We start from the raw sequence: 24835 nt of genomic DNA on the forward strand, positions 1-24835 counted from the left end.
CGCCCATTAATACGATTTACAGCCCGTGTCTTTGTTTTGTGCTGTTTGGACACTATTCTTGCTTCTCATCTTTGTCTCTTCATCCTTTTTTCCAGTCCATTCTCTCGCCTACTTTGTCGCAACCGAGATCTTCTTCCGATCAGCCGTCCGCTCCGCACGCATTTGCGACTATGGCTTCGGATGGCGTTGCCGCCAACGGCACGTCCCAGCCACACTATGGTCAGTAGCTACGAGAACCCTCCACTTCACCTCCACAAGCACACCGCACGCTCCCAGACCAGCTGCTGAATACCTGCAAGAAAGAATCTCAGCGCAGCCCGAAAACCCGTTTGCGAGCCTGATTCCCGACCAGCAGATTGCCATTGTGCCCGCATTCGACCTCGAGTCCGGCGTGACGCTCCGCAATGTCCCCGTCGCCTACACGACCCGCGGCACGCTCAATGCGGCCCGCGACAACGCCATGGTCATCTGCCACGCGCTGACGGGCAGCGCCGATGTCAGCGACTGGTGGGGCCCGCTGCTGGGCGGGCCCGGCCGGGCGTTTGACGTGTCGCGCTTTTTTGTGATTTGCGTAAACAGCCTGGGCAGCCCCTACGGCAGCGCCAGTCCCGTGACGGCCAAGGACGGCGATGCTGGCCGCGGCCGGTACGGCCCCGAGTTCCCGCTGACGACGATCCGCGACGACGTGCGGCTGCACAAGATGGTGCTGGACGATTTGGGCGTAAAGCAAGTGGCGGCCGTGATTGGCGGGTCGCTGGGCGGCATGTTCGTGCTGGAGTGGGCCTACCTGGGCGCCGACTACGTGCGGTGCGTGGTGCCGATTGCGACGAGCAGCCGGCACAGTGCGTGGGGCATCAGCTGGGGCGAGGCGCAGCGGCAGAGCATCTACGCGGATCCCAAGTACGAGGACGGCTACTACCCCTTTGACGACCCGCCGGTCACCGGGCTGGGGGCGGCGCGCATGTCGGCGCTGCTGACCTACCGCAGCCGCAACTCCTTTGAGGCGCGCTTCGGCCGCAACATTCCAGATCCGAAGCGGCAGCAGCTGATCTTGGAGCGCGAGCGGGCGCAGGCGGCGACGTCGTCTGCCTCCTTGTCGTCGGCATTGGCACCGTATACGCTGCCGCCCGCGTCGCCGTCTGAGGGCCATTTCCGCATCCACAACGACGGCCACCGGATCAAGGAGGCCAACCGGTTCCGGGCTACGTCGGCCGCGTCGTCGGCATCTGGCGGCGGCGGCGGCGGCGGCGGCGGCAAGACGGAGGGCAACGAGTCGAGCGGTGCGGCCACTCCAGACCCGCAGTTCCACGGCCCAAGCGCCGTCGACGACGCTACCGCGGCGGCGGCGGTGGGCGCCAAAGAGAGCCTGACAGGTGGATCGGCACCGCCGACGTCGACCTACTTCTCGGCGCAGTCGTACCTGCGCTACCAGGCGACCAAATTTGTCAAGCGCTTTGACAGCAACTGCTACATTGCCATGACGCGCAAGCTGGACACGCACGACGTGTCGCGCAGCCGGGCCGACAGCGTGGCCGAGGCGCTTGCGCTGATCAAGCAGCCGACGCTGGTGTTGGGCATCGAGAGCGACGGCCTGTTTACGTTTGCCGAGCAGCAGGAGCTGGCAGAGCACATCCCCGACTGCCGGCTGGAGCGCATTGACAGCCCGGAGGGCCACGACGCGTTCCTGCTGCAGTTTGAGCAGGTCAACCGCTACATCCTTGCGTTCCTGCGCGAGGTGCTGCCCGACATTATGAACCGCCCAGGCCTGGCGCGCACGGACGAGGGTGCCGTTGGCGGCGCCGACGCAGCGGACGGCACCCAGAGCACGAGCGGCGGCAACGAGGCCAGCTCGGTGGGCAAGCTGACGAAGTCGAGCACCTTTGGCGAAGCCGAGGTGGACGACATTACGGCATGGTAGTTGTGCGGCCCGAGGAGAGGGAATTCCCCGAGACAGTTGACAACTGTTATTGTCTCCGCCTGCACTTGAAACACGCTCATAGAATATAAACTAAAATTGGAAAATGAATATGCGTCCCAGAGAGCTCGGATGCGTAAAGTCCAGGTAACAGGACTTCCACGTGCTCCGGAAAGTTGAGGTGCCACTATCGGCATCGGACATGTCGTTTAACCTTTGGCCGGCCGTGCCAAGACACATAGTTCAGAAAACCAAGACGACCTTGCCAGACATGGAACCGGCGAAGCAGTCGAGGCAGTCTTCACGGCCCCTGTCGAAAAAACGCCCCCTGTCATTGACACAATGATTTCTGCTACCGCCAGGCGAGCGCTCCTTCCTGGCGCGCATGCGTCTGCTCTTGCCATTTTTAAGTGAGTTTTGCAGCCCACTTTTCCCGCCCTGGAAGCTACCGCGAGTTCCGTACCGAGCTAGCGAGATCCATGTGCACGATCTCTGCGCTGTGATTGGCCGACTTGCGCGTGTAAGTAAACGTTACCGAGAGGACCACAGGAGGCAACTCGAGGCTCGAGGCCGTCTGAGGCTCCCTGTCCGCTGTCAACTTTCAACCGTCGTGCCTATTGAGTGTGAGTGTTGCTCCGTTGGCCCTCTTTTTTATTCTTTTTTTTTTTTTTTTTTTTTTTTTTTTTTTTTTGAATGAATCCCTGACCTTGCCCCCATCCCCGGCCGTGTTCTGTTCCTGACCGGCTAACTGGTGGCAATCCACGTGGGAAGCAACATTTGGACGAGAATGAAGACTTCTTGAAGCTAGGAACAGTATGACAAAGGTCGTAGTGGCCTGGACTCTTGGTCGAGTACGACGTACCCCGTAATTCGTACTAGAGAGACAATACTGTGTAGGTGTGAGGCAATAAAGGGCAAAACACGCCCAAGAGGTGGACGAGAGCTGGGCAAAATACGACGGCAGACGAATGCATAAACAAAGAGGTGAATGTCGTTCTCGTGTATTTCAGTGTGTCAAGTTATTGTGTGTCAAGGCTGCCTAGCTGGCAGGTGGCCGGCTGTCGAAAAAGGAAAGAAATTCACTGCGGAAATAAGTAAGCCGGCTCTCGCCTTGTCTCGGTGACTGGATTTGCGACCTTTCCAGCTGACCGACACACGGAATATTGGAACAGGTCACGGGAAAGGCAACAGAGCTGTTGATCGCAGAAAACAAGAAAGGGACGTAAAAAAGACACATAAAAGAACAGGACGAAAAATCGATGTAACGAAAGGTGTTAAAGGCAAAGGACAAGACAGGAGCAAGACAAAGATGAAAAGACAAAGAAAATGCCATGCACGACCTCACCACCTTACCATTGCACAATGCCCCCATGAGCTCTTGGCCCGTTTCATAGCAATGCGACATCCTCGACAGAAACAGCATAGAGTCTGTTCGCAAGGACGGAGTGAAGGAGTCCATTCGTCTGCTCTCCTGCTCCAACCCATCCTCCTCCACTCTCTTCGACCTCTACCAACCCACCGGCTACCGTCTGTGATCTTCGTCGTCACTCCACGACGGTCCATGCAGGCACGTTCCTGGCCACCCTTGACCATCCGCGCATCCTAGTCTGCTTTTCTTTCCACTTTGTCTCGTTTCCTCTTTCCTCATTCCTCAGCCCACCCCCACTCACATCATGCACTTTGCAAGCTCTGGACGACCCTTTTGCATAGTTTGTTTGACTTTTCGACTCCTTCTCTATCCGTAGTACTGCTTTCTTTTTGAGTCCCTTCTCGAGTCTTCGCCCCTAGGCTCCTATACCCTCGAGCTCTGCCAGCCAATACCCTGCCCCCGTCTGCCCTGTGGCCTTGAATTCGCCTTTGAGACTCTCGCCATCACGCTATAAGGATTTGCCAGCCACACGTTTGTCAACCCAAAGTCCCACACTCCACATGTACGTCGTAGATGCGTTTAGATGTATGCTGTATTTGCACCGCTGTTGCCCGCCCACGCATATGTGTCACGCCCGTGGATCCTAGCTTCTCTTGGCTTGGACCTGTGCCCTGATCCAGTGCTTCTATTTCCGCACCAGCGATCGCCTCTTTGGCTTGTCGCTAGTCTCTTGTTTGTCGTTTTCTACTTCTTCTCTTATCGCCCACTCCCGTGTGTTCCAACGGGTCCTTGCATCGGCGGCCAATGCCTTCTTCAGTTCTTTTTCAGTTGTTTTCCTTTTCCTTCTGACGCCCGGACGCACGGACGCCCGGACTTTCATTCTCGGCTCCCTGCTACCGGAGAGATCTCATCACCAACGTCGCCTACGTCGCCTACGTCGCACACGTCCAAGCAACACCAAAACACGGCTCATCAACGACACACGTTGCCTGTTATCCCGCTTGGCTACACCTCCACCCGCCGCCGGGGACGATTCCCCATTTACCCCCCCAAAAATAATACAACAAAATACAACAAACCAATATGGACATGCTGCCCGAGCCGGCCATGACAGGGCTGCCGCCCGGCCGTACCTATGGCGGCAACCGGGCTTTTCACAATTATGGTGGGTGCCGTGCTCTGCCTCAGCATGCACTTGGTCGTCCACTCGTTTCTTTGCTAACCCTCTGGCTTCTCTCACGTCTCACCGACGACAGCCAACGACTACTCGCACATTTCGGACCCGAACCTGCGGCGGCGCCTCGCGCTCTCGGAAATCGACAAGGTGCCCCTCGGCCTGTACCACGTGCGCGCCGTGGCGGTGGCCGGCGTCGGCTTCTTCCTCGACTCGTACGACATCTTTGCCATCAGCATGGTCACGAACCTCTGGGGCCTCGTGTTTTGGGGCGGCGGCGACGCCACGGCATCGGCGCTCGTGGCCGAAACGGCCGCCGCGTACGGCTACGGCAACAACCACGGCTCGCTGCCGGACCCCGTCAACCAGGCCGTCAAGGCGTCGACGAGCGCAGGCATCATCGTCGGCCAGCTGGTGTTTGGCTGGCTGGCCGACGTCCTGGGCCGCCGGCGCGTCTACGGCATCGAGCTGGCCGTGATTGTGCTGGCCACGCTCGGCTGTGCGCTCGCCAGCCCCAGCCCGGCCATGAGCTCGACGGGCCTGCTGGTGTTCTGGCGCGTCGTCATGGGCGTCGGCATCGGCGGCGACTACCCGCTGTCGTCCGTCATCACCTCCGAGTTTGCGCCGACGCGGTGGCGCGGCGCCATGGTGGCGTCCGTGTTTTCGATGCAGGGCTTCGGGCAGCTGCTGAGCGCCATTGTGGCGCTGGTGGTGACGGCGGCGTTCCGGTCCGAGTTTGTCGGCGTCGCGAATGCCGCCCAGTGCGGCGTGGGCTGCCGCGCGGCCGCCGACCGGTGCTGGCGCATCATCATCGGCTTCGGCGCGCTGCCGGCGTGCTTTGCGCTCTACTACCGCATCACCATCCCCGAGACGCCGCGCTACACGTTTGACGTGGCGCACGACGTCGAAAAGGCCGATGCCGACATCCGCGCCTACATGGCCAGGGAGCGCGAGGGCACCGTCGACCCCGTGGTGCAGGCGCGGCTGAAGCGCGTCGCCGGGCCTGCGCTGTCGTCGGGTCCGTCGGCCACCGTGCCGCACGCCTCGTGGGCCGACCTGCGCGCCTACTTTTGGGGCCGGGGCAACCTGGGCCATCTGCGCGTGCTGCTGGGCACCATGCTGTCGTGGTTCTTTCTCGACCTGGCCTACTACGGGCTGGCTCTCAACAACTCTGTTGTGCTCGAGGCCATTGGCTACTCCAAGGGTGCCAATCTGTATGCGGTGCTCTACAAGTAGGTCGTCTTTTTGTACACCCTGGATGGGATGGTTTATCCTGTAGCTTTGATTTATGCTGACACTGCAGCAACGCCGTTGGCACCATCATCCTGGCGTGCGCCGGCAGCCTGCCCGGCTACTGGACGGCTGTGCTGACCATCGACACCATTGGCCGCAAACCGCTGCAGGTCGGCGGCTTCCTGATCTTGACTGTGCTCTTCTGCGTCATGGGCTTCGCGTTCCACCGGCTCAGCGAGACCGCCATGCTCGCCCTCTACGTCGTCGCGCAGTTCTTCTTCAACTGGGGCCCCAACACGACCACCTTTGTCATTCCCGGCGAGTGCTTCCCGACGCGCTACCGCTCCACCGCCCACGGCATCTCGGCGGCCATGGGCAAGATCGGCGCCATCCTCGCGCAGGTCATCAGCATTCCCATCCTCAGCCGCGACGCGCCGCCCAACTGCACCATGAGCGGCGGCAGCCCGACCTCCAAGAGCTGCTCGCCCTGGCTCAACCGCCTCATGCAGATCTTTGCCCTCTTTATGCTGTGCGGCACGATCGTCTCGCTGTTCTGCATCCCCGAGACCAAGGGCGTCACCCTCGAGGAGCTGTCCGGCGAGGCGCCCACGTCCTATAATGCCGGCCGCAACGGCAGCATCGGCGGCGGCGGCAGCGGCGGCGGTGGCGGTGGCGGCGCTCGACGGCGCAGACGCCATCGCAATGCTGCCGCCGATGATGATATCAACAACAACAACAACAACAACAACAACAACAACAACAACAACAACAACAACAACAACAACAGTGGTGGCGGTGCCACGGCCTCTTCGTCGTCCTCCCTGGCCAAGGCCTTCCAAGAACCCCTGGACTGGAACCCCTTTGCGGGCGGTCAGCCGGCTGGCTTCTTGTATCCACGCATGGGTGCTCGCAAGTACCGCCGTCGGCGCATCTTTGGCCGCGTCCTCGGCGGCGGCGGCGTAGGCGGCCGCGGTTCGTCGCGCGGCGGGTCGGGTGCCCGCATGCGCGGCGACGACTATATAAACGACGGCGACGACGCCCGCATCGACATTATGACCAGTCCCGAACTGGCTGCCCAGCGCGAAGCCGCGCGCAACAACAAGGGCGGCAGCAGCAAAAAGGGCGCCGGTGGTTTGTCGGCTGCCGCTGCCGCCGCCGCCGCCGCCAACATCGGCCACTCCGCGCCGTCCCGTTCGCACAGCGGCCGTCACCTCCTCAGCCGCGGCGGCGCCTCCAGCAGCAACCGCAACCGCGACCACGACCGCGACTCGGACACATCCGCAGCCACGGCGACGACATACACCAACAACGCGAACAACACGGCCGGCTACGGTGGCGGCGGCACCACCAACTACGGCAGCAGCCTCGACGACAGCGGCGAGCCCGGCGACCGCCCGAGCCGCCGGATGGTCCATCCGCTGCACCCGGCCTTTTCCACCGGCCACGGCGGCAGGCTGCCCGGCGACGACGGCGAAATCGCCATGGGCGGCCTGGCGCATCCGCCACGAACGGCCGCGCATCAGCGGTACCCGCGCGGCACCACCAACAGCGACGGCTTCTCGTCGGATGGCGAGGGCCCTTCGCATCTTGGCCACGGCGGAATCGGTGTCTTTCCCGGCTGGGGCGCCGGCTGGGGCCGTATCGACCGCTCCAATATTGGCCAGGCGACGGCCAACAACACCCTCGACGACATCCGACTGAGTGATGTTGGCCAGCTGCTGCGGTAGACAGGCAGCTGCGTCCCGTCTTTCATTGTATTCATAAAGCATTTGGCTTTTTCTGTTTATTTTTATTTTTTATTATTTTTATTATTTTTATTACCCTTATCATTCTCCCACATAGTTTATTCCTCTTTATTGACATAGAGGATCACGGCATGGATATAGGAAGGACTATTTAGAACTAGATTATACATCTAGAATGATACCACAACACAGAGAACAAAGAACAATCATTTCCACAAATTCATACGACTGCATTGATGGAATAGTATAGATAGTAAAAGCCAAAAGAAATGCTCGCCGAAGGGGTTATCGTACAAGAAATGCAACAGATAGAAAAGAAAACGGAGACACAATGAAAACAGACAGGCAGTGGAGTAGTTGCAACTGGCAAGAAAATGGAACAAAGGAAATGGTTTCGTTAAGAAGAGCAAAAGACAAAAGAAAAAAAAGTAAAAAGGAAAAACCGAAAAGAAAGAAAGACCGTTGTACTGGCGTCAGTTTTTGAATTCAGTCCCCCCCCCTCTCATTCGGACATCTTCTCCCGCTTGTCCACCACCTCCTTCAGCACCTGCAGCTTCTCCTCTGTCACGCGGATCGCCTCGCGAATCTCGCGGTCGTCCATCCGTTCTTCGCGCAGCTTCTCCTCGACCGTCCGCGGCTCCACGGCCCGCTTGCGAGCTGCGTCGCCAACCTTGCCGCTACCTCCACGGCCGCCGCCGCCACCATGGCCGACTGCCGCCCCACTGACCACGCCTCCGTTGTCCATGAGCCGGTCGAGCCCCACCCGCTCCTCCAGCCAGTCCCAGAGCTCGCTCTCCTCGCGCTGCCACATTTCTTCGTACGCCACCAGCCGGTCGGGGTAGCCGGCACCGCGGCGCAAGGCGCCGCCGCCGACTCCGCCGCCGTTGTTGCCGTTCGACCCGAACCGGAACCACGAGGCCACCAACAGCCCGACCAGCAGGCCGTACATGACGTTGCCCGTCAGCAGCGGCTTCACAATGTCCACCGCCGGGCCCAGGATCCCGTGCACCGGCTCCAGCACGCCCCAGTCCGACTTGGCCGACGGCTTGGGCTTGCTGCGCTCCGAGTCGCTCGTCGGTCCCGAGGCCAGCGCGCCCGCCTTGCCCTTGCGGCCCTTCTTGCCGGCTTTGCCGCCCTTGGCGCCGTTCGCCGCGCCGTTCGTGGCCGTGCCCGCGCGTGACCGCGTCGCCACCGCCTCCTTAAGGCCTGCAAGCAAGTCGCGGCCGTACTGGGCCTGGCCTTCGTTGGCAGCCTTCTCAATCGGCACCTTGAGCCAGCTCTTGCCCGACCACTCCGTCGTGCACGTCATCTGCATCCGCGTGCCGTTGCCCTCCGCCCACGACAAGCAGTAGTTGGTCTTGACCGTGAATACGTTGCCGCTCGGCACATCTGGGTTCTGTGTTGAGCACACAATGTGGATCGCCTTGTCAAAGTCGAGCGACTCGACCTGCTCCGTGACAATGCACTTGGTCTGCTTTGGGCCGATGGACGCATTCAGCGGCTTGATGTACGAGAACGTCCGCGACTTGTTGTCCGCGCCGAGGCCCTTCTTGTCCTGCATCTGGATGTCGAAGCACTTCTGGTCGTTGCTGAGCCACTTGGGCATAAACGTCGCTGATGCGCCGCCGAAGATGTAGCTGAACACCTTGCCCAGCGGCGCAGGGATGACTTCGTCAATGAGACCCTTGTCGTAGTGGGCGTCGGCGTTGCCGCAGTCGGTCGCTGCGTGCGTCGTCGGGCCAGGGTAATCGGCGCCGCCCGCTGCCGCAGGTGCATCTTTGGGCTTGTCGCCCCCTGCTCCATTCGCGGCGGCGGCGGATGCTGCGCCCGACACCTTGCGCGCCACTGTGCGCTCGGCATCGGCATCCGCCGCCCCGCCATTCGCCTCGGCGGCCTGTGCCACATCGTGTGCGTCGTCGTCTTCGGCGTCTTCGTCATACACGTCATTTGAGTCGTCGTCGCTGTCGTCGCCCGAATCCGACTCGCTGCGGCTGCCCGCAGAGGCACCCTCGTCGCCTTCGTCAATCTTCTCGGTCTTGTCGCCGCCGGTCTCGTCGATGCGCACACCATTGAGTGAGCTCTGGAGGCTGGGGTGGCCAAGCTTCCAGATCTTCACAATCAGGTCGTACGTGGAGTCACGGCTCGCGAAACTGGCAAAGATGTGCTTTGCGTGCAGAGTCGAAATCATCAGGCCATTCTTGAAGACGAGGGCCGTGCTGCGTTTCTCGACCGACACGATCTCGTCGAAGCTCATGACGAGTGTCGTCACCCAGCCGAGAATGTTGCTGCTGAAGCAGAGATGGCCCTCGGACACATACAGACGACCATGCGCCAGGATCTCGCGCTGCAACGCGCAACTGTAGTCCTCGATGAGATAGTCGTCATCTGGCACGCTCTTGAAGAAGTTGTGGAAGTCCCGGTTGCGCTTCTTACTGGCAACAGCAAATCCTGTGAGCTTCGGCGTGCTGCCGGCATGGGCCGGGTGCGCGACCGACGCATTGGCGGCGGCAATCGCGGCAGCAATGGTACCGCCCGACACGGCGGAGCTGCCGCGGTTTCTCCGGCGCCCAATCGCACTTCTTATGCTCCCGGTACGCTGGACAGCTGCTGGTTCCTTTGGCTCCTTGTCACCGTACAGGCTGGCCGTCGGTGGTGTGCGGTCGTCGTGTGCGAAGTCCGAAACGGATCCGGGCCGGCCGCTATGGCCCGCATCACTGCCGTGGTCTGTGTAGTCGGACGGCGCATGGAAATGAGAGCTGTCCGCTGGCGCAGACTCGGACCGGTGCCTGGACTCGGACGACACTTCAGAGACCCTCTGTGCATGTAGGATCGGTGAGTTGGCCATGGCAGAGATGTTGGCGGAGTTGGCGGCCGAGCTGCCGCCCAAACTGCCGTTGTTCTTGGGTTGTTCAGCGATGCCCAGTTGGCTCAGGCTCAAATCACCCATGCCAAGTGTTTTGACGGCTGGTTCTTTGGAGCTCGATGATACGGAGGGAACAAGCGGCGCGCCGAGCGACTCGACTTCAACCTCGTCGTCGTGGTCCTCCCCGGTGCCTTCTGTAGAAACAGTGAGGCTCGACCCGGTTTTGTCGTCCTGGTCTTTGCCACCGGTCTTCTTGCTGCTGTTGCTCCAGGGGGCTGTGAGACTGGTGCTGGCAATGGTGCTGCCAAGGCTGTTGGTCGCGTTGCTCAGACTATTTGTGGCGTTTTGCGCAGCAGAGAGGACGGACGAGAAGAAGCCGCTGGCAGAGGGAGTTACAGCACCGCTTTCGGGCGTGGGCGTGAGGGGAGCGAGGGTGAAGTTGGAGAGTTTGCTTGGTACTAGAGAAGCGGATCCGGCACGGCTTCGTCTCTGCGCAATTATACTATGATTGACGGACGCAGGCGAGGACCCGTTGGAGTGGCCGACCGGGCTGTAGCTGACTGCGTCAGGGGACGCAGTGACAGCCGTCCGAGGGCGAGCAATGGTGTTCGGATGGCTTGGGTCAGTCGGCGTCGGGGGCGTGTTGACAATGACCGGAGTGGCTTTCTCGTCGGACGGCGGTGTTTCGGGGCGGGCCGCCGTGTCAACCTTTTGACCACGGGAGACACGCCGGAACCGCTCGTTGGGAGCGGTCTTGGAGGTACCGGGTTGGTGCTGAGATGCGCCGGCCACACCGTGGGAGGAGGAGGGTGGTGTCGCGGATGTCGAGCCGTCGGTAACGGTAATGGAGGGGAAGGACGTGGTTTGCAAACTAGAGGCGGGTGAGTTGGAGCTCTTGCTGCTTTCTTCGGCCGTGTCCGCTCGAATGAGATCGACAGGTCGCTGTCGCTCAGGGCTGTGGCTGTCGGTGCTGGCGATGCTCGCGGCCGGGCTCTTTTTGGACTTGAATACACTGCGAAAACGGCCAGCCGGTGACGTGGACCGGCGGCTTTTGGACGATGGCGGCGCCAAGCCCGTCTTGCTTGAGGACAAAGGAAGCTTGTAACCCAGCGTGTCGGAGTCGGTGTTTTCCGGTGGGAGCGTTGATGCACGCGCAAAAGGGTCTTCTGCGTCGTCGTCTGGAGTGCGGATGTCTTGGAGATGGTTGGCCTGGACTAGTGGTGATGACGTTGTGAGGTAGCCAATCTGGGACGGGTGGGTTGAGAGGCCCTCGGGGCGCGACGGGCTTTAGGAAAACGTTAGAGAATCATGCCAGAAAAGAAAGTGAAAGTATCGCAAGATATAAATGTCGCTTGGAAACAATGATGTGAGGGGAAATAGAAACACAAATTTAATTGTAGAAGGAAAACACGGGAAGGAAGCGGGACGTCAAGGGGAAAAAAAAATAAGCTGGGACTGGAAGCGTCGGAAAAAAAGCAGAACCTGGGCAGATTCAATTGACCGCTGCTCAGCAGCGGGCTTGGCAAAAAGGTGAGCAGGATAAAAGCACGAAAAGAGCGAAGAAAGAAAGCATAAGCTAAGGAACTAGCAAAAGCTCCTAAGACGAGAGCGGCCGTAACGCAGTTCAGGGCGAAGGCAAAAAGGCAGGGACGAAGCTGGGGAATAGAGGCAAGGATTTTCGAGGATGATTCAGCCGACGACGTCACGAAGCGACTGGGCGGCGAAAGGACCCAGAAAACCAGCGATGAGATACAACAAGCAAAAAAAGAGGCAGAAACACGAGGCAGAGAACGAAATGTTGATGGCACAAAAGGCAGCAACGTGAGGCGAGATGGAGAGTATTTGGCCGGTGGGACAATTGGCGGCCTGTCTTCAGCGTTACAGAATCGGGAGAGGAGAGCGAGTCACCAACGCCTGGCCACGAGAGATGGGAGGGGAGCGAAAAGCAACGCAGACACGCCTTCAGAACAAACACGCGTATGTGGTTTGCATGTAGACAGAACGACTGGGGAACAAATGAATGCAAACGACGCAGCAAATGTAAGACTGCTGAACAAAGAGAACAGGAAACTCACAGCAGATCGTCGTCGGATCGCCCGCTGGCGTCCTCCTCGTCAACCATGTTGAGCAGGCTGTCGTCGCCAGTGGCTGTGGTCTGCTGGCTCAGGGCAGTGCGCCCTCGCGATCGATTTGTCTCGTCGTCGGTCGGCTCTTTTTGGGCAGACCGCTTCCAGCGCCGGATCGACTTGGGTCTAGGCAGCTTGCCACGGTTGTTTGTTCCCTTGCCGCCGTTGATGCTGTTGGCCGGGCTTGATTCCGCTGACATGTTCGTGTGTATCTGGATGAGCCGTCAAGTGGCCGAGATGCGGACCTGATGCGAGCAACTGGAAAGCGCCTGTGCAATTTTGTGTGCTGCCTGGGTCAGTGGGGAGCTGGGAATCCGAAAAGCTGGCGAGCTGAAGAGTGACAGGACAGCTTGGGAGCTCCAGCAGCTCGACAAGCAAGCGTCGTATTATCGAGCGCTACGAGCTGCAATAGAGGACGTTTTGCTCCGTATTCGTTCTCTCGTAATACCTCGTAAAATGGGGCCCAGTAAACAGGGTTTGGTGCACTCGGTAGCGGCGGGACGGCGCAATTGCGAAATCCGTGAAGCGTGGGTGGATGGGCTTATTTTGCTACTTGCGCTGATGGTGTTTTTCTTCTTTATTGATGTGCGACTTTATGTCGTGTTGTTGCTTTGTTTCTTGCTCAGTTGCCAACGAGCTTCCGCTTCTTCCGCGGTCCCTCGCCAAGCCAGGGTCTCTCGTCCCTTTCGTCTGTCTCGGCACAGATCGTTCTCGTTTTCGTGCGTTTCAACGTGCTGCGCAGACCGCTTCGCAATCTGACATCTGACATAAGCCGTCTTTGACAATGTCAGACTTGGTGCCTCATGGTCTCTCTTGGTGTTCCTAAAAGCAATGACTGTCTTGTACTCTGCCCTCGACGGCCGATGTCGAAGGATCCAGGGTCCCGGGCGTCGGATTGGGATTGGATTTTTGGGTCTGGACACCGTTATGTTCTTGACGCTCGTGATCGCAATTTGCTGCAACAGTAGTGGGTCGGTCTTGCTTGGCCACGCAAGCTTGCCCAGGCAGCGTGGTGACAAGGACGTAAAAAGGAGCAAAAAGAACAAAAAGAGTAAAACGTAGAGACGCAGACAGCAAAAGAGGAGTAGGTTTAAAACGAAAAACATAAAAATAGCAAGTCAAAACAGGGGGCTCCAAAATGGCCGGCAGCGCATCAGCAGAATGGGCCGTGTGCTCTGCGAAACGTGGGGTCCCTCCTGCAACGTGAGAGCTGACGGAGAGATCCGAGGCCCTGTGGGATGGAGGTGGTGATGTCGGCGGGTTTTGGTGAATGGGAAGGAAAAGGGGGGAAAAGAGGCGATGCGAAGATGCGGCGCGGAAAGAAATCGACGATGCTCATGCTCATGTGCTCTTGCCCATCAATTTCCCCATTCGACTACGAATTACACTGGTATTACAGGCTGTTGCCCTTTTTGCGACTCTGAGGTAAGATACGTGGGAAGGTGCTACTCCAGCATCTTGCCGTCCCTGGGGCAAATCAGGCTACCTAGTTTCTCTCCCTCTGTTTCCCCCCTCGTCATGGTTGCTGCTTCCCTCCCAGGTCGACCGTAAATCACGATCCAGCAAGTAGCCACATTGCCCCTTCCTTGGCGTTGTCGCCAAGCTACGCCAAGGGGGAAGTCGCAGAGCCAGCCAGCCACTTTAAGGAAGTAGCGAGCGAGAGTCGGCGGGGTGACGGTATCGCACTGTGCTTATCGTAGCTCATGTACCGTATGTATTCCACAGTGTCAATATTACATAACACAGTAATCGCTATCCTCACGCCTCCTTATCGCCCGTAATCGGTCACACTTCACTCAGTTGACGTTGACATCGTCATCCTTGAACCATCATCCAACCGGTCTTGAGGTCGCCTCGAATTTCACGATACCAATACAGAAGCCAGAGAGCTTCTTGGCGATTACTGTTTAGAACCGACTGTGACTGCTTGGTGGGACATCTCACGCGGGCCTCACGATGGAGGCTTCGCCGCTGATCAAGGTAGGCATCCAAATGTCGACATATCGGATTGGTGGCCCGTGTAACCCATCTCGAGTCCGCGGACTGACTTTGTTTCCCCATTTAGGCTCATGACCATGCTCGCGAAGCATCTGTCGCGACACACGCCGCCGACACCGTCGTCGCAGTCAACGAGCATGCGCTGGCGGCGGGCGAGTTCGCCACGGCCGCGAGCGACACCTCGAGCGCCGAAGCGCTGCGCACGCTGCGGCTGCTCGAGCAGCACCACCAACGGCTCTCACAGCTGCTGCGATACTCGCTCGAGCACCCGCTGCCAGGCGCCGGCGGCGCACTGGCACAGAAACCGGACGGCGATTCGATCAACGAGAAAGAAGCAGGGCAAAGTACCGGGGATGGAAAGGCCGCCGTGACGGGCAGTGGAGCTGGAACGGCTGCGACAACGACGTCCGTGTCGGGGGTTGTCTCGCGCGGCGAGTTTGCAGGACGGACAGCGGGTGGCACGGCGGGTGGCTTCGCTGGCGGTGATGATGGCGCCTCGGGCGGCGCGGCAAGCAGCGGCAGCGCATCGGCCGCGGCCGCGTCCATGTCTGCGACGGCCACGGCACACCAAGCCGGAGCTGCTGCAATGGCCAACATCCAGGCCGGAACCCGTCGTTACCCTCCGTCCCGCGAGCTGTCGTCGTCCATTGCGAACAACCTGGCGTCGGCACGCGGCATCCGCGGCGGGTCGGCTGCTGCCCGTCTGCACCATCGGGGCCAGCCTGCAGCACCCAGTGTCTCCAACGACCAGGCACCCGGCAACCTCGAAGCGTCGCCTGGGCAAAAAGAGGGCGGAGGGTCTCGTGCGCAGATGCAGAGTGTGCTGCAGCAACAGCAGGCCAAGCCCAGCTGGGTGCCGCCGGCACCCCAGCCACAGTCGCATCCGCAAATGTTTGTGGGTACAGAGACAGAAGAGGGCGAGGTGACGGCCAAGGCCGACGAGGGCTTCTCGCGGTTCTACAGCAGATTTGGCAGCATCATCAACCGGCTGTCGGCGCCACTGGCCTTTGCAGGCCTGCCGCTGATCACGGAAGAGGCGAGTGCACCAGACGCCGCGCACGCTTCGACGACAGCAGAGGCACACGGACAGGTTGGTGCGGCGCCCAGGCACCCAACACACGTCCGTTCATCGTCGCAGCTGTCCACGTCGTCGGCTGCCGAGCCGGATCTGTCGCAGATCTATTCTCGCGCCGCTCTGCGCGCCCTGGGTCGCGACACGGCAGGCCACATGGGCAGCGCCAACGACTCGTTCTATGTGGTGCCCAAGACGGGCCACACGGCGTCGTATGCGAATATTTTGAGTTTCGACCAAAAGGAAAAGCGGCGGCAGATGGCGGCATCGTTCCATGGCGGAAGCGGCGGCGGCGGCGGCATGATGGACGAGATCCCCGAGGTGGCCGACGACGGGGACGACGATTTCGTCGATGCCAAGGAGCAGCCGGCGTCGCCGACGAGCAGCCGAGCACGGGGCAACCGTATGCACCAGCTGGGAGCCAAGTCGGGCGTGGCAGCGGTGGACCACTTGATCGAAGAGCTGTACACGGAGAACCAAGGTCTCAAGAACATGCTGGACAAGTTGAGCCGGCGGCTGCACACGTTCGAAGCGAGTGCGCAGCAGTCGCACATGGCGTTGCAGGAGAGTATGCGGTTCATGCGGCCGGGGTCACCGAACAGCGGTGGAGGCGGCGGCGGAATTGGGGCGTCGACGTCGTCTTTGACGCCGGCGGCAGCAGCGGCAGCAGCAGCATCAGCGGCAGCCGCGGCCTCGCTCAAGGCGAACCGTGGGGCGGGCAGCATGAACACGGGCGGTCTTGGCACGTCTGCGGATGCCGACTCAAACTTGGACACAGCGTCCTTGCTCTCAAAGACAAGGGACCTGGAGGAGGAGCTGGCGCAGGCGCTGCAGCGCCTGGATGCGTCGGAGAAGGAGCGGGCCCACCAGGAAAAGACACTGCAAAAGTACCGTGAGAAATGGGAAAAGCTCCGGGCCGGAGCCAAGGCGCGACGAGACGCGAATCCAAGCCCGTCGTAGCTGGAGAATTGCTTCCCAGAAAAGCAAACGAAATACAGAGCTTTGACAAACACTGCAATGTGACGGTCTTTATTCACATCATAAATCAAAAGTGGATATCTAAGTAGGACGAGTCTGTATCCTCGTAAAGCAATTCCATGCTAGCCAACAACAAAACCCAAACGCCTGTACAAATTACAAATGTAACATCCGTAGCCTCCAGGAGCCTCCAGTAGCCTCCCATCACTCCTCCCCTGCCCGTTGCGCTTGCGCATAAACACTCTTCTTGGTCAGGCCGCTACCAACCGACGCAAAGAGAGCCGGCGCTATCTGTTGCTGCTGTGCTGCTGCCGCCCACGAGGCCACGCTGCGCAGCGCCACCGCCAAAAACCCCAGCGTCTCGCGGTCGACGTCAAAGACCTCCCACCACGGACCGGCCGCGTCGGGCAGACGGGCGCCAATGTCGCGCGCCGCGCTGTAGAGAGCCGCGACAGCCAGTTCGTGCGGCTGGTGCGTGACATACAGCAGCTGCGGCGACAGCAGGGCCGTGTTGAGGTACTGGACGGCGCGGTGGGCGAGCGCCGAGTCGGCTGGCGGGCCGGTGTCGCCCAGGAAGCTGAGGGTTTGCAGGTACGTGATGGCGAGAGGATGGGGCAAGGCGACATGCGTTTCAAACGCGAGCACGTCCAGCAGGCGCGTCTCGCAGGCGAGAACGTGCGTGTGGAAAGCGGCGTACTCGGTATCGCTGCTCGCCCCGCCGGCTGTGCCTTCTGCAGCACCGGCCACTGCCAGATAGTGGTACACATTGGCAATGTCCCGGGCCGATCGTGGAAGCGGCCCCGTCTTGGCCACGAGGTAGACGGCGGCGGCCGAGACGTGGCGGTAGTCCGTGGCGCGGGACGCGGCAACGTCGAACCCGGGCGCCTGCACCCAGTACCGCGCCAGCAGGACGTTGGCCCGCGCCGTCGTCGACTGTGGCAGCTCGAGCAGCAAGCCGGCGGCCTGGGTCAAGCGCTGTGTCGCGAAGAAGACGGCGTCGAGCAGTTCGCTGGGCAGCTGCAGCGCCGCGGCGCGGTCACGGCAGCGGGCCAGCTGTGCGGCCGTGGCGAGTGGGTTTGTCAAGTGCGACATCTGGGGCAGTGTTCGTGACAGGCGCTCGTGTCAGTTGAGGTGGTGGATAGGTTGGGTTGGCAAGGCTGTCGTTTTACGGCGTCGCAGAATTTTAGCGCATATGGTGGTTCATGCGCGCTAAATACACTATATGGTGATATCATTCTGAGCCTCATAATGTGAAGATAGGGACGTAACGAGATAAGTGTCACGCTTATGATTTATTGACAGAAAATTTCACATGCAACTCGATTTACGTGCTTATATATTATATTGAGACAGACATACTAAGATATACATATACATATCCATGTATATGGCAGTTCAAGTCTTGCACTGCCTTTCCAGCTATCAACTTCATGATGTGCCTGCCACCATTACGTATTCAATCCATTTTGCTCATGTTTTCACGTGGATATCGACATATCTCATATATTGTACACACGGCATTTTAGCATCTAAGTTTCCCGCTCCGCTTCTCCCCTTCCGGGCCTCCCACCCTCCCATCTCACACATTCTTTTCCCGTGAACCAACCACGCGCTCAAAGCTGCCCAGCTCCATCGTGAACGAGTGGCGTCCACCCGTCATGCTGCGAAGCCGCGTGTCGTACGCCAGCATCTCCTTGAGCGGGACCTTGGCCACAATCTCGAGGAGACGGGTCACGCCGCGCTTGGCCTCGCGCAGGGACTGGATGGACACGTACGGATCGGGCGGCGCGTACACCTGAGCGAGGTCGATGGGAGAGTCGCCGGCCGCCATGGAGGATGACGACGACGCGCCCGCCGACGAGCTCTCACGGACTTCGAGGACGAAGCCGCCTCGGGAGCCCGTGATGTCTCGCTGGATGGCGCCCGCACTGTCGTCGGGACACGCAATGCGCACGTTCATGACTGGCTCGAGAACACCCACCAGGCCCTTGTCATGCGCCCCCCGCAACGCGTTGCGTACGCCGTGCAATGCCGCGTTCACAATGTGGCCGTCCGTGTCGGCGCCGCCATAGTCCGTCTCCGCGTTGAAGACAATCGTCACTTTGCAGCCGTGCAGCGGCGAGCCGCGACGGGGGCCGCGAGCAAGGGCACCGTAGGCGCCGCTGAACAGCTGGCGGCTGACCATGTCGAGATCAAAGGGGAACACGGTGTTCTCCCCGCCGCCCTCAAACCGGATGACGAAGACATTTCCGTCGCGCTGAAAGTAGAACGAGGCCTCGCCCGGTTCGTCCCTGTGTGTTTTCTGCTGCTGCGGCAGCTCGCTCGCTTCGTCCTCTTCAATGCGCTCTATTTCCACCGTACACGCTGCCATGCCCGTCTTGTTGGCCACCGTGCGGTCGTAGACGTACCGTGTCGGGCCCGTTGTCGGCGTGGCCAGGCACTCCTTGTAGTCCACCTGCACGTCACTGAACGATGCGTTCACCTGGTATGTCGTGCGCAGCCGGTCCATGGCCACGTCCAGGTGCAGCTGGCCCATGCCCGACAGCACAAACGTGTCTTCACTGCCGGCCTCCTCGCCGCGTTGCCACCGCAAACTCGGGTCTTCACGGGAGATCTTGTCCAGCGCGTCGGCCAGTTTCTTCGTCTCCACCTGGCCGTACGCCTCGACTGACACGAAAGCCACTGCAGGCCCGACGTCCGGCGGACGGATTGTCATGGCGCGCAGGTCGGCCGTCGTGAGATTCATGTTCTGGGTGGAGGTGGGCAGAATGTGCAGCGTGTCGCCTGTCCGCGCCGACTTGAGACCTGTAACGGCGCCGATCTGCCCCGGCGCCAGGTACGGGATCTCGCCGATCTTGGCGGCCGACACCTGTGCAATCTGAAACGGCTTCTCGAACTTGGCCAGGTTGGCGTTCCACACCTGAGCGTTCTTGTGCAGCGATCCGTGGTAGACGCGCACAAATGTCAGCATGCCGTGCGTACCTGCAAACAGACTTGGGTCGTTGACGACCTTGAACACGGATGCCAGGGCGCCCGTCTTGCTGGGGTCGGTCAATGCTTTGTTGCCATTGCTGCCTCTTGCCTTCTTTCCACCCTTGGTCGCCACGTCTCCCGCCATAACATCGCCCAACATCCTGGCCTCTTGGCCAATGCGCACCTCAACATCGTGTGTCTCCTGCGGGTTCGGCAGGTAGTCTACGACGGCATCTAGTAGCGGCTCGACGCCGATGTTGCGCAGGCTCGACCCCGCAAAGACGGGCACGACGCTGCCGTTGGCCGTCCGCACCACACGCCGGATGCTGGCCTTGACCAGCGACGACGGAAGGTCCGCTCCTTGCTCGGAAAACGCCTCGACCAGCTCGTCGTCGTCCTCGCACAACCGTTCGATGAGTTTGACGCGCGCCGTCTCAATCTCGTCCCACAGCGCCTCGTTGGCCCGCAGCGTCTGCTCCTTGACGAGCGAACAAGTGCCGTTGGACGACCACCGCAGACCCCGCCGCTCAAGCACGTCCACCACGCCCTGGAACTCGTCGCCCGTCTTGTCCCACAGCGGGATATGGCACACGAGCGGCCAGGCGTTGAGCCGCGAGGCCACGTCAAGCACGGACCGCTGGAACGACGCGCCGTCGCGGTCCAGCTTGTTGACGTACACGAGCCGCGGAATGCTGTACTGCTGTGCCGACGCCCACACACGCTCTGTGTGCGCTTCGACGCCCTTGACAGCATCAATGATGCACACGGCACCGTCGAGGACCGGAAGACAGCGGTCGACCTCGAACCGAAAGTCTTGATGGCCCGGCGTGTCGATTAGGTTGATCGTTTTGGGCGTCTGGCCCTGTGCAAGATGTTGTTTGGGCGGCCAGTTGAAGCTGATGGCGGCCGACTGGATTGTAATGCCACGGGCCCGCTCCATTGGCAGAAAGTCCGTAATGGTGTCGCCATGGTCGACGTCTGGGCGGTTAACGGGGTTCTGTACGTGGGACACAGTTAATGGGCTACTCACTTCCGAGATGTCTCGACACGCCACTGTAGTAAAGCATGCGTTCTGTCGTGGTTGTTTTGCCCTGTTTGATTGTTAGACCACAAAAATTGATGTTTAAAAAAAAAAAAAAAAAAAAAAAGGAAAAAACTTACTCATATGAGACCTCGGACACGTACTGCGTCCACATGGGCAATGATGCCGATGTTGCGAATGTCTTCTATTTTCGCGTCATGGTATGCGGCACTGGACACCGCATTTGTGGATGCAGCTCGCGTAAAACCAAGGCTCAATGTCAAGCATGCTGCTCTTGGTCTTGGTATTATTCTCGCCGTTGTTGCTGTTGTTCCTGTTGATAGCTGGCCAAATACATGCACACGCCAGCTGCGGTACCGATTGACCGCTGACCGAGATGACATGGCAGCTTTAGACCTCGGAGCAACGTGAAGAGGTCAATTGGCCTAGTTTGCCGCTCGACGTTGTCGTCTCATTGAAAGTCGATGAAGTTGAAAAGCTTCAGGTCCTGGATAGTCACCTGACCTGTTACTCCACACAAGGGCGCTACCCCCTCGTCTGGTTCGCTCTTGCTGTTCTTGGCCCATGCTCCCACTGGCCCCACCTTGCTCCACCCACAGCCACCCGTCGCTGCCTCCGAAGTACGCCGCTCTCACTGGCTCCTGCTGTCTCTCGCATTCTCGACGGGGAAAGAATACAGGAGCCTAGGTCACACGAAAGCCGGCAAAACGCAACGACGTCAGCTTCACGATACGTCGTCCAGCTGTCGACATCACCACCAGTCGATCGCCCCCCGTTCCGCCTCCTTTCTCGTCCTCCCTCCTGCGAGCTAGGCGGACATTGCACAATTTGGTGCTCAGGCGTACGACCTTGCTGACGGCCCGCCTCTCACCATTGGGACGGTCCATCTGTGACAGGCAATCGGATTCCTCATCGCCCCCAGTTGACCCTCGCGGCGTCCCAACCGATATTTCGATAGTCTCCCTCGCCTGGTCATATACCCTGGGCCACAATGGACTACAGCGCCTCCATCCACCAGGACAATGAACACTCGGGCGGCGACCCGTGGGGTTCGCCTGAGACCTCGCCGCGGCAACCTCAGCGCACCGGCGGTTTCGGTGCTGGCGGCGTGGGCGGTGATCCGTCCCAGTCGCCGTACCAAAGACCCTTTACGGCGTCGAGCAGCGGTCTGATTGGCAGCGACCGCGACGACTTTTTGGGTGGCGGCGACGACAATGGCGGGTTTGGCACAGGTGCAGGCGACGCCGCAGACTATCGTCGGCCGGGAACGGCGAGCAGCACGCAGTCGACCTCCAATGCCGACAGCGTGTCCGACGCGACAGCGGCCGGTGGTGCCGACGACTATTCGTACCAACAGCAGCAGCATAACGACCAGCACTCGCCCTTGCCGCCAAAACCCGCCAATCCATCGGCCGTTGGCCAGCAAGGTGATTCACAGCTGAAGCAGCAGCAGCAGCAGCAGCAACAACAACAACAACAACAGCAGCCGCAACGGCCGCCGCAACCACAGTACAAGCTGCAGGTCAAGATTACGGCGCTAGAGCGGAGCGCAAAGAAAGACCCGATCTTCCGTTTTGATGTTCATGTGAGTCGATGCCTAGGTCTAGTCGAAATGGGCAAAGTCGGCAAGTCGGCAAAGGTGGTATTGTTTCTTGTCCAGTGTACTGACGTGGTTTTCAGACGAACATTCCCCGCTTCCGTACCACCCAATACCGCGACGTGCGCCGCCTGCACTCCGAGTTTGAGAAGCTGGCCGAGCATCTCATCTCAGCGAATCCCGAAGCCCTCGTGCCTGCCGTCCCTGGGCCCGTGACGTCCGCAGGCGCCGGCACCGACGAAGATGAGGCTCGCGTCAAGGCCCAGATGCAGCGCTGGTTCAATTATGTCTGCAGCAACGAAGTGCTCATTCGCGACGAAGAGATGGTCCTTTTTGTTGAGAGCGACTTTGGTTATAGCCCCATGGTCAAAAAGAAGCAACCCGCCACCGGCGTGCGCCGCAAGATTCTCAAGCAGTTTGCCCCGCCCGCAGACGACACCCCTGAACTGCAGGCGGCCCGTCCTACCGTGAAGCTCTTCTACCTGGGCACCATGGATGCCTGCCACAAGGTCGACAAGCTCGTCAAGGCTCGCCGCGGCCTTGGCCTGGCCGAGTCCGATTTTGGTGTCAAGCTCGGTGCTATGAATGTTCAGGAACCCCACCAGGGCTTGGCCAATGCCTACCGCAAGCTCGGCAAGATCCTCCAGACCGCCGGCGACTACCAGGCCGTCCAGGCCACCGCCGAGGCCACTACGATTGGCGACCCCTTCGAGTACCACTCCTCGGATGCCCTCATCTTCAAGGAGACCCTCACCAACCGCCAGCTGCTCATCCGCGAGCTGCTCCAGGCCCAAGAGACCACCCGCGGCCGCCTCAACGCTACCGACCGTCTCAAGAACAGCTCCAACGTCCGCCGTGAAAAGGTGGACGAGGCCATCACCGCGCTCGCCGACGCCCGCCAGAACGAGGCCGAGCTTATCCAAAAGACCACCCGCGTCACCGCCAACCTCGTCCAGGAACGTCGCCGCTGGTTTACACGTACTTCTGCCGACCTTCGCCTGAGCATCCGCGAGCTTGTCATTCGCGAGATCGAGGCCGAGCGCCGCTCGCTGTCCTTGCTCGAGAGCGTCCGCGCCGACATCCGCAGCATCGACGGGTCAGGCGGCCTGAGCCGCCTCGGCCGCGAGTCGCACCCTACAAATGTCCGTCGTACCAGCCTGGCCGCCAGCCAAGGGCCCAAGGGCGACGCGTGGAGCGGTGTTCCGCGCCGCTCAGATGCTGTGCTGGCCCGGGCGCCGGCTGGAGGTGACGATGGTGAGGGCACCGGTGGCCTGGGCAGCCCGACGGACGAGTACGATCCCAGCTCGGGCATGCTGCGTCCCGCAAGCATACCGGGTGTCATTAACGAGGAGGAGGAGGACGACGACCGGGTGGACGCACGCAATGCTGCCAGCCGACTGGCTTCGAGCACGTTCTAATGAGGGTTTTTGGCTGACCGGGCATGCGTTTCTTCATTTCATCAATGGGCGGGCATTGGAGCAGAAGCAGGACAGCTGTGCAGACCTTTTTTTCGTGGGATTCTTGTATTTTCCTGTATTTCACCCCACGTCTGACCTGTATATTGTTATTTTATCTCTGCACGTTTTTCATCGTCTTCATCGTCTTCATCGTCTTCATCGTCTTCATCGTCTTCATCGTAACGTAATTGCTTCTCAAAATGTTTGAAGCCAACATTTCTGTCGCTTATTCGTTGTCTTCCTACATTTCCTGCCCCGTTAGCCTCGTCGTTTCATTGAAACTGTTGACACGGCACACATCCTTCCAGGACCCGTCTCGGTACTTAGGAATCCCAGAAACCTGTTTCCAGTTCAGATCCGGACGCTGTTTGGTGGCACAGGAAACACATCCGCTCGCTTGCCCCCATCCTGGCCCCCAACCTAGCCGCATGTTCTAGGGCCTGAAGGAAGGAGTTAGCCGTCCAACGTCCCGTCTCTGGGAACAAGTAAAAATCCGCGGAGCAAAGCTGTCGATTTGGGGCCTCCCGTTTGGCCAAAACCGCGGCCATGCTTGTATTTCGTGCAGCGGTAGTTGAAAGTATGGTGTGCTAGAAGGACGAGACAGTTCCATTCTATTTTCAAGTCTCTGTTACCTGGGTAGCAGCCTTGTTTCGGGATGGTCCGAAGCGGCCTGGCGCTGTATAGTAGAGCAAAACAAAGTTGGTGGCTCGAAAAGCTGCAACCCAGTGCCACCAACAGCTTGTGAGCGATATGTTTTCTCCTGCCTTCGATACGTGACGCGAATAACAGGTATTGGGCTGATGTTACCTTGCAGTCTCTTTCAAAATTGCTATTGTTTTGGGTAGATATGGTGGCATCGATGAGGTTTGACCCATGCAGACTGGCACCATCAGATGTCTCACGAATCAAAAAAAGCGCCGAAATAAACCCATGCTGCCCAATTTGACATGAGAGGGCTGCCATATTAACATTCGCTAGATAGGATAACGCCATTCTGTAAAAAAAAGAAAGAAAAAAAAGATCACGAATAAACGCTACGCGACAATAAACAACGACTTGTATCGGATGGAAACCGACCTAACATCTAGTAGTAAATGGCAGCAATAAAGTCGATGACTTAGAAGAGACGGACGGTATGTTCTCCCCGGTGAGGTACACGGCGTATTTTGCCAAATCAACGACACCATTTGCACGCACACATTCAGTCCCAAATGACGATGGTGAACCGGTCTGCCAGGATGGTCCTTAGACATCTGGCCGCTGTCCATCTTCTGTCCTTCTGGCACGCACGAA

The 24835-nt window shown here is 59.6% G+C and overlaps 7 protein-coding genes across 7 annotated transcripts; 4 read left to right on the top strand and 3 right to left on the bottom strand.

The window, feature by feature from the left end:
• Positions 1 to 170: 170 nt before the first annotated feature.
• SPBR_07002 (uncharacterized protein) lies at positions 171 to 1918 on the top strand (the record flags this gene model as incomplete). The annotated part of the gene is made up of 2 exons (XM_040765257.1): positions 171 to 219; positions 282 to 1918. The coding sequence occupies 2 exons, from the start codon at positions 171 to 173 to the stop codon at positions 1916 to 1918; spliced, it is 1686 nt and encodes a 561-aa protein (XP_040616889.1).
• Positions 1919 to 4367: 2449 nt separating this feature from the next.
• Positions 4368 to 7418, top strand: SPBR_06531 (phosphate/H+ symporter; the record flags this gene model as incomplete). Its single annotated transcript, XM_040764787.1, has 3 exons — positions 4368 to 4449; positions 4541 to 5690; positions 5762 to 7418. 3 exons carry the CDS (start codon positions 4368 to 4370, stop codon positions 7416 to 7418), a joined length of 2889 nt encoding a protein of 962 aa, XP_040616890.1.
• A 520-nt stretch (positions 7419 to 7938) lies between these two features.
• On the bottom strand, positions 7939 to 12625 carry SPBR_06351 (gram domain containing protein; the record flags this gene model as incomplete). The annotated part of the gene is made up of 2 exons (XM_040764608.1): positions 7939 to 11584; positions 12375 to 12625. The coding sequence occupies 2 exons, from the start codon at positions 12623 to 12625 to the stop codon at positions 7939 to 7941; spliced, it is 3897 nt and encodes a 1298-aa protein (XP_040616891.1).
• A 1756-nt stretch (positions 12626 to 14381) lies between these two features.
• Positions 14382 to 16455, top strand: SPBR_06834 (uncharacterized protein; the record flags this gene model as incomplete). Its single annotated transcript, XM_040765090.1, has 2 exons — positions 14382 to 14405; positions 14491 to 16455. The coding sequence occupies 2 exons, from the start codon at positions 14382 to 14384 to the stop codon at positions 16453 to 16455; spliced, it is 1989 nt and encodes a 662-aa protein (XP_040616892.1).
• A 222-nt stretch (positions 16456 to 16677) lies between these two features.
• Positions 16678 to 17565, bottom strand: SPBR_07688 (cyclin domain containing protein; the record flags this gene model as incomplete). The annotated part of the gene is made up of 1 exon (XM_040765942.1): positions 16678 to 17565. One exon carries the CDS (start codon positions 17563 to 17565, stop codon positions 16678 to 16680), a length of 888 nt encoding a protein of 295 aa, XP_040616893.1.
• A 487-nt stretch (positions 17566 to 18052) lies between these two features.
• On the bottom strand, positions 18053 to 20871 carry SPBR_06576 (elongation factor G; the record flags this gene model as incomplete). The annotated part of the gene is made up of 3 exons (XM_040764832.1): positions 18053 to 20443; positions 20632 to 20756; positions 20832 to 20871. 3 exons carry the CDS (start codon positions 20869 to 20871, stop codon positions 18053 to 18055), a joined length of 2556 nt encoding a protein of 851 aa, XP_040616894.1.
• Positions 20872 to 21479: 608 nt separating this feature from the next.
• Positions 21480 to 23503, top strand: SPBR_06859 (vacuolar protein sorting-associated protein vps17; the record flags this gene model as incomplete). The annotated part of the gene is made up of 2 exons (XM_040765115.1): positions 21480 to 22073; positions 22169 to 23503. The coding sequence occupies 2 exons, from the start codon at positions 21480 to 21482 to the stop codon at positions 23501 to 23503; spliced, it is 1929 nt and encodes a 642-aa protein (XP_040616895.1).
• Positions 23504 to 24835: the final 1332 nt, after the last annotated feature.

This window comes from Sporothrix brasiliensis (genome assembly GCF_000820605.1).
Source record: "Sporothrix brasiliensis 5110 chromosome Unknown Cont20, whole genome shotgun sequence".
Taxonomy (NCBI): Eukaryota; Fungi; Ascomycota; class Sordariomycetes; order Ophiostomatales; family Ophiostomataceae; genus Sporothrix; species Sporothrix brasiliensis.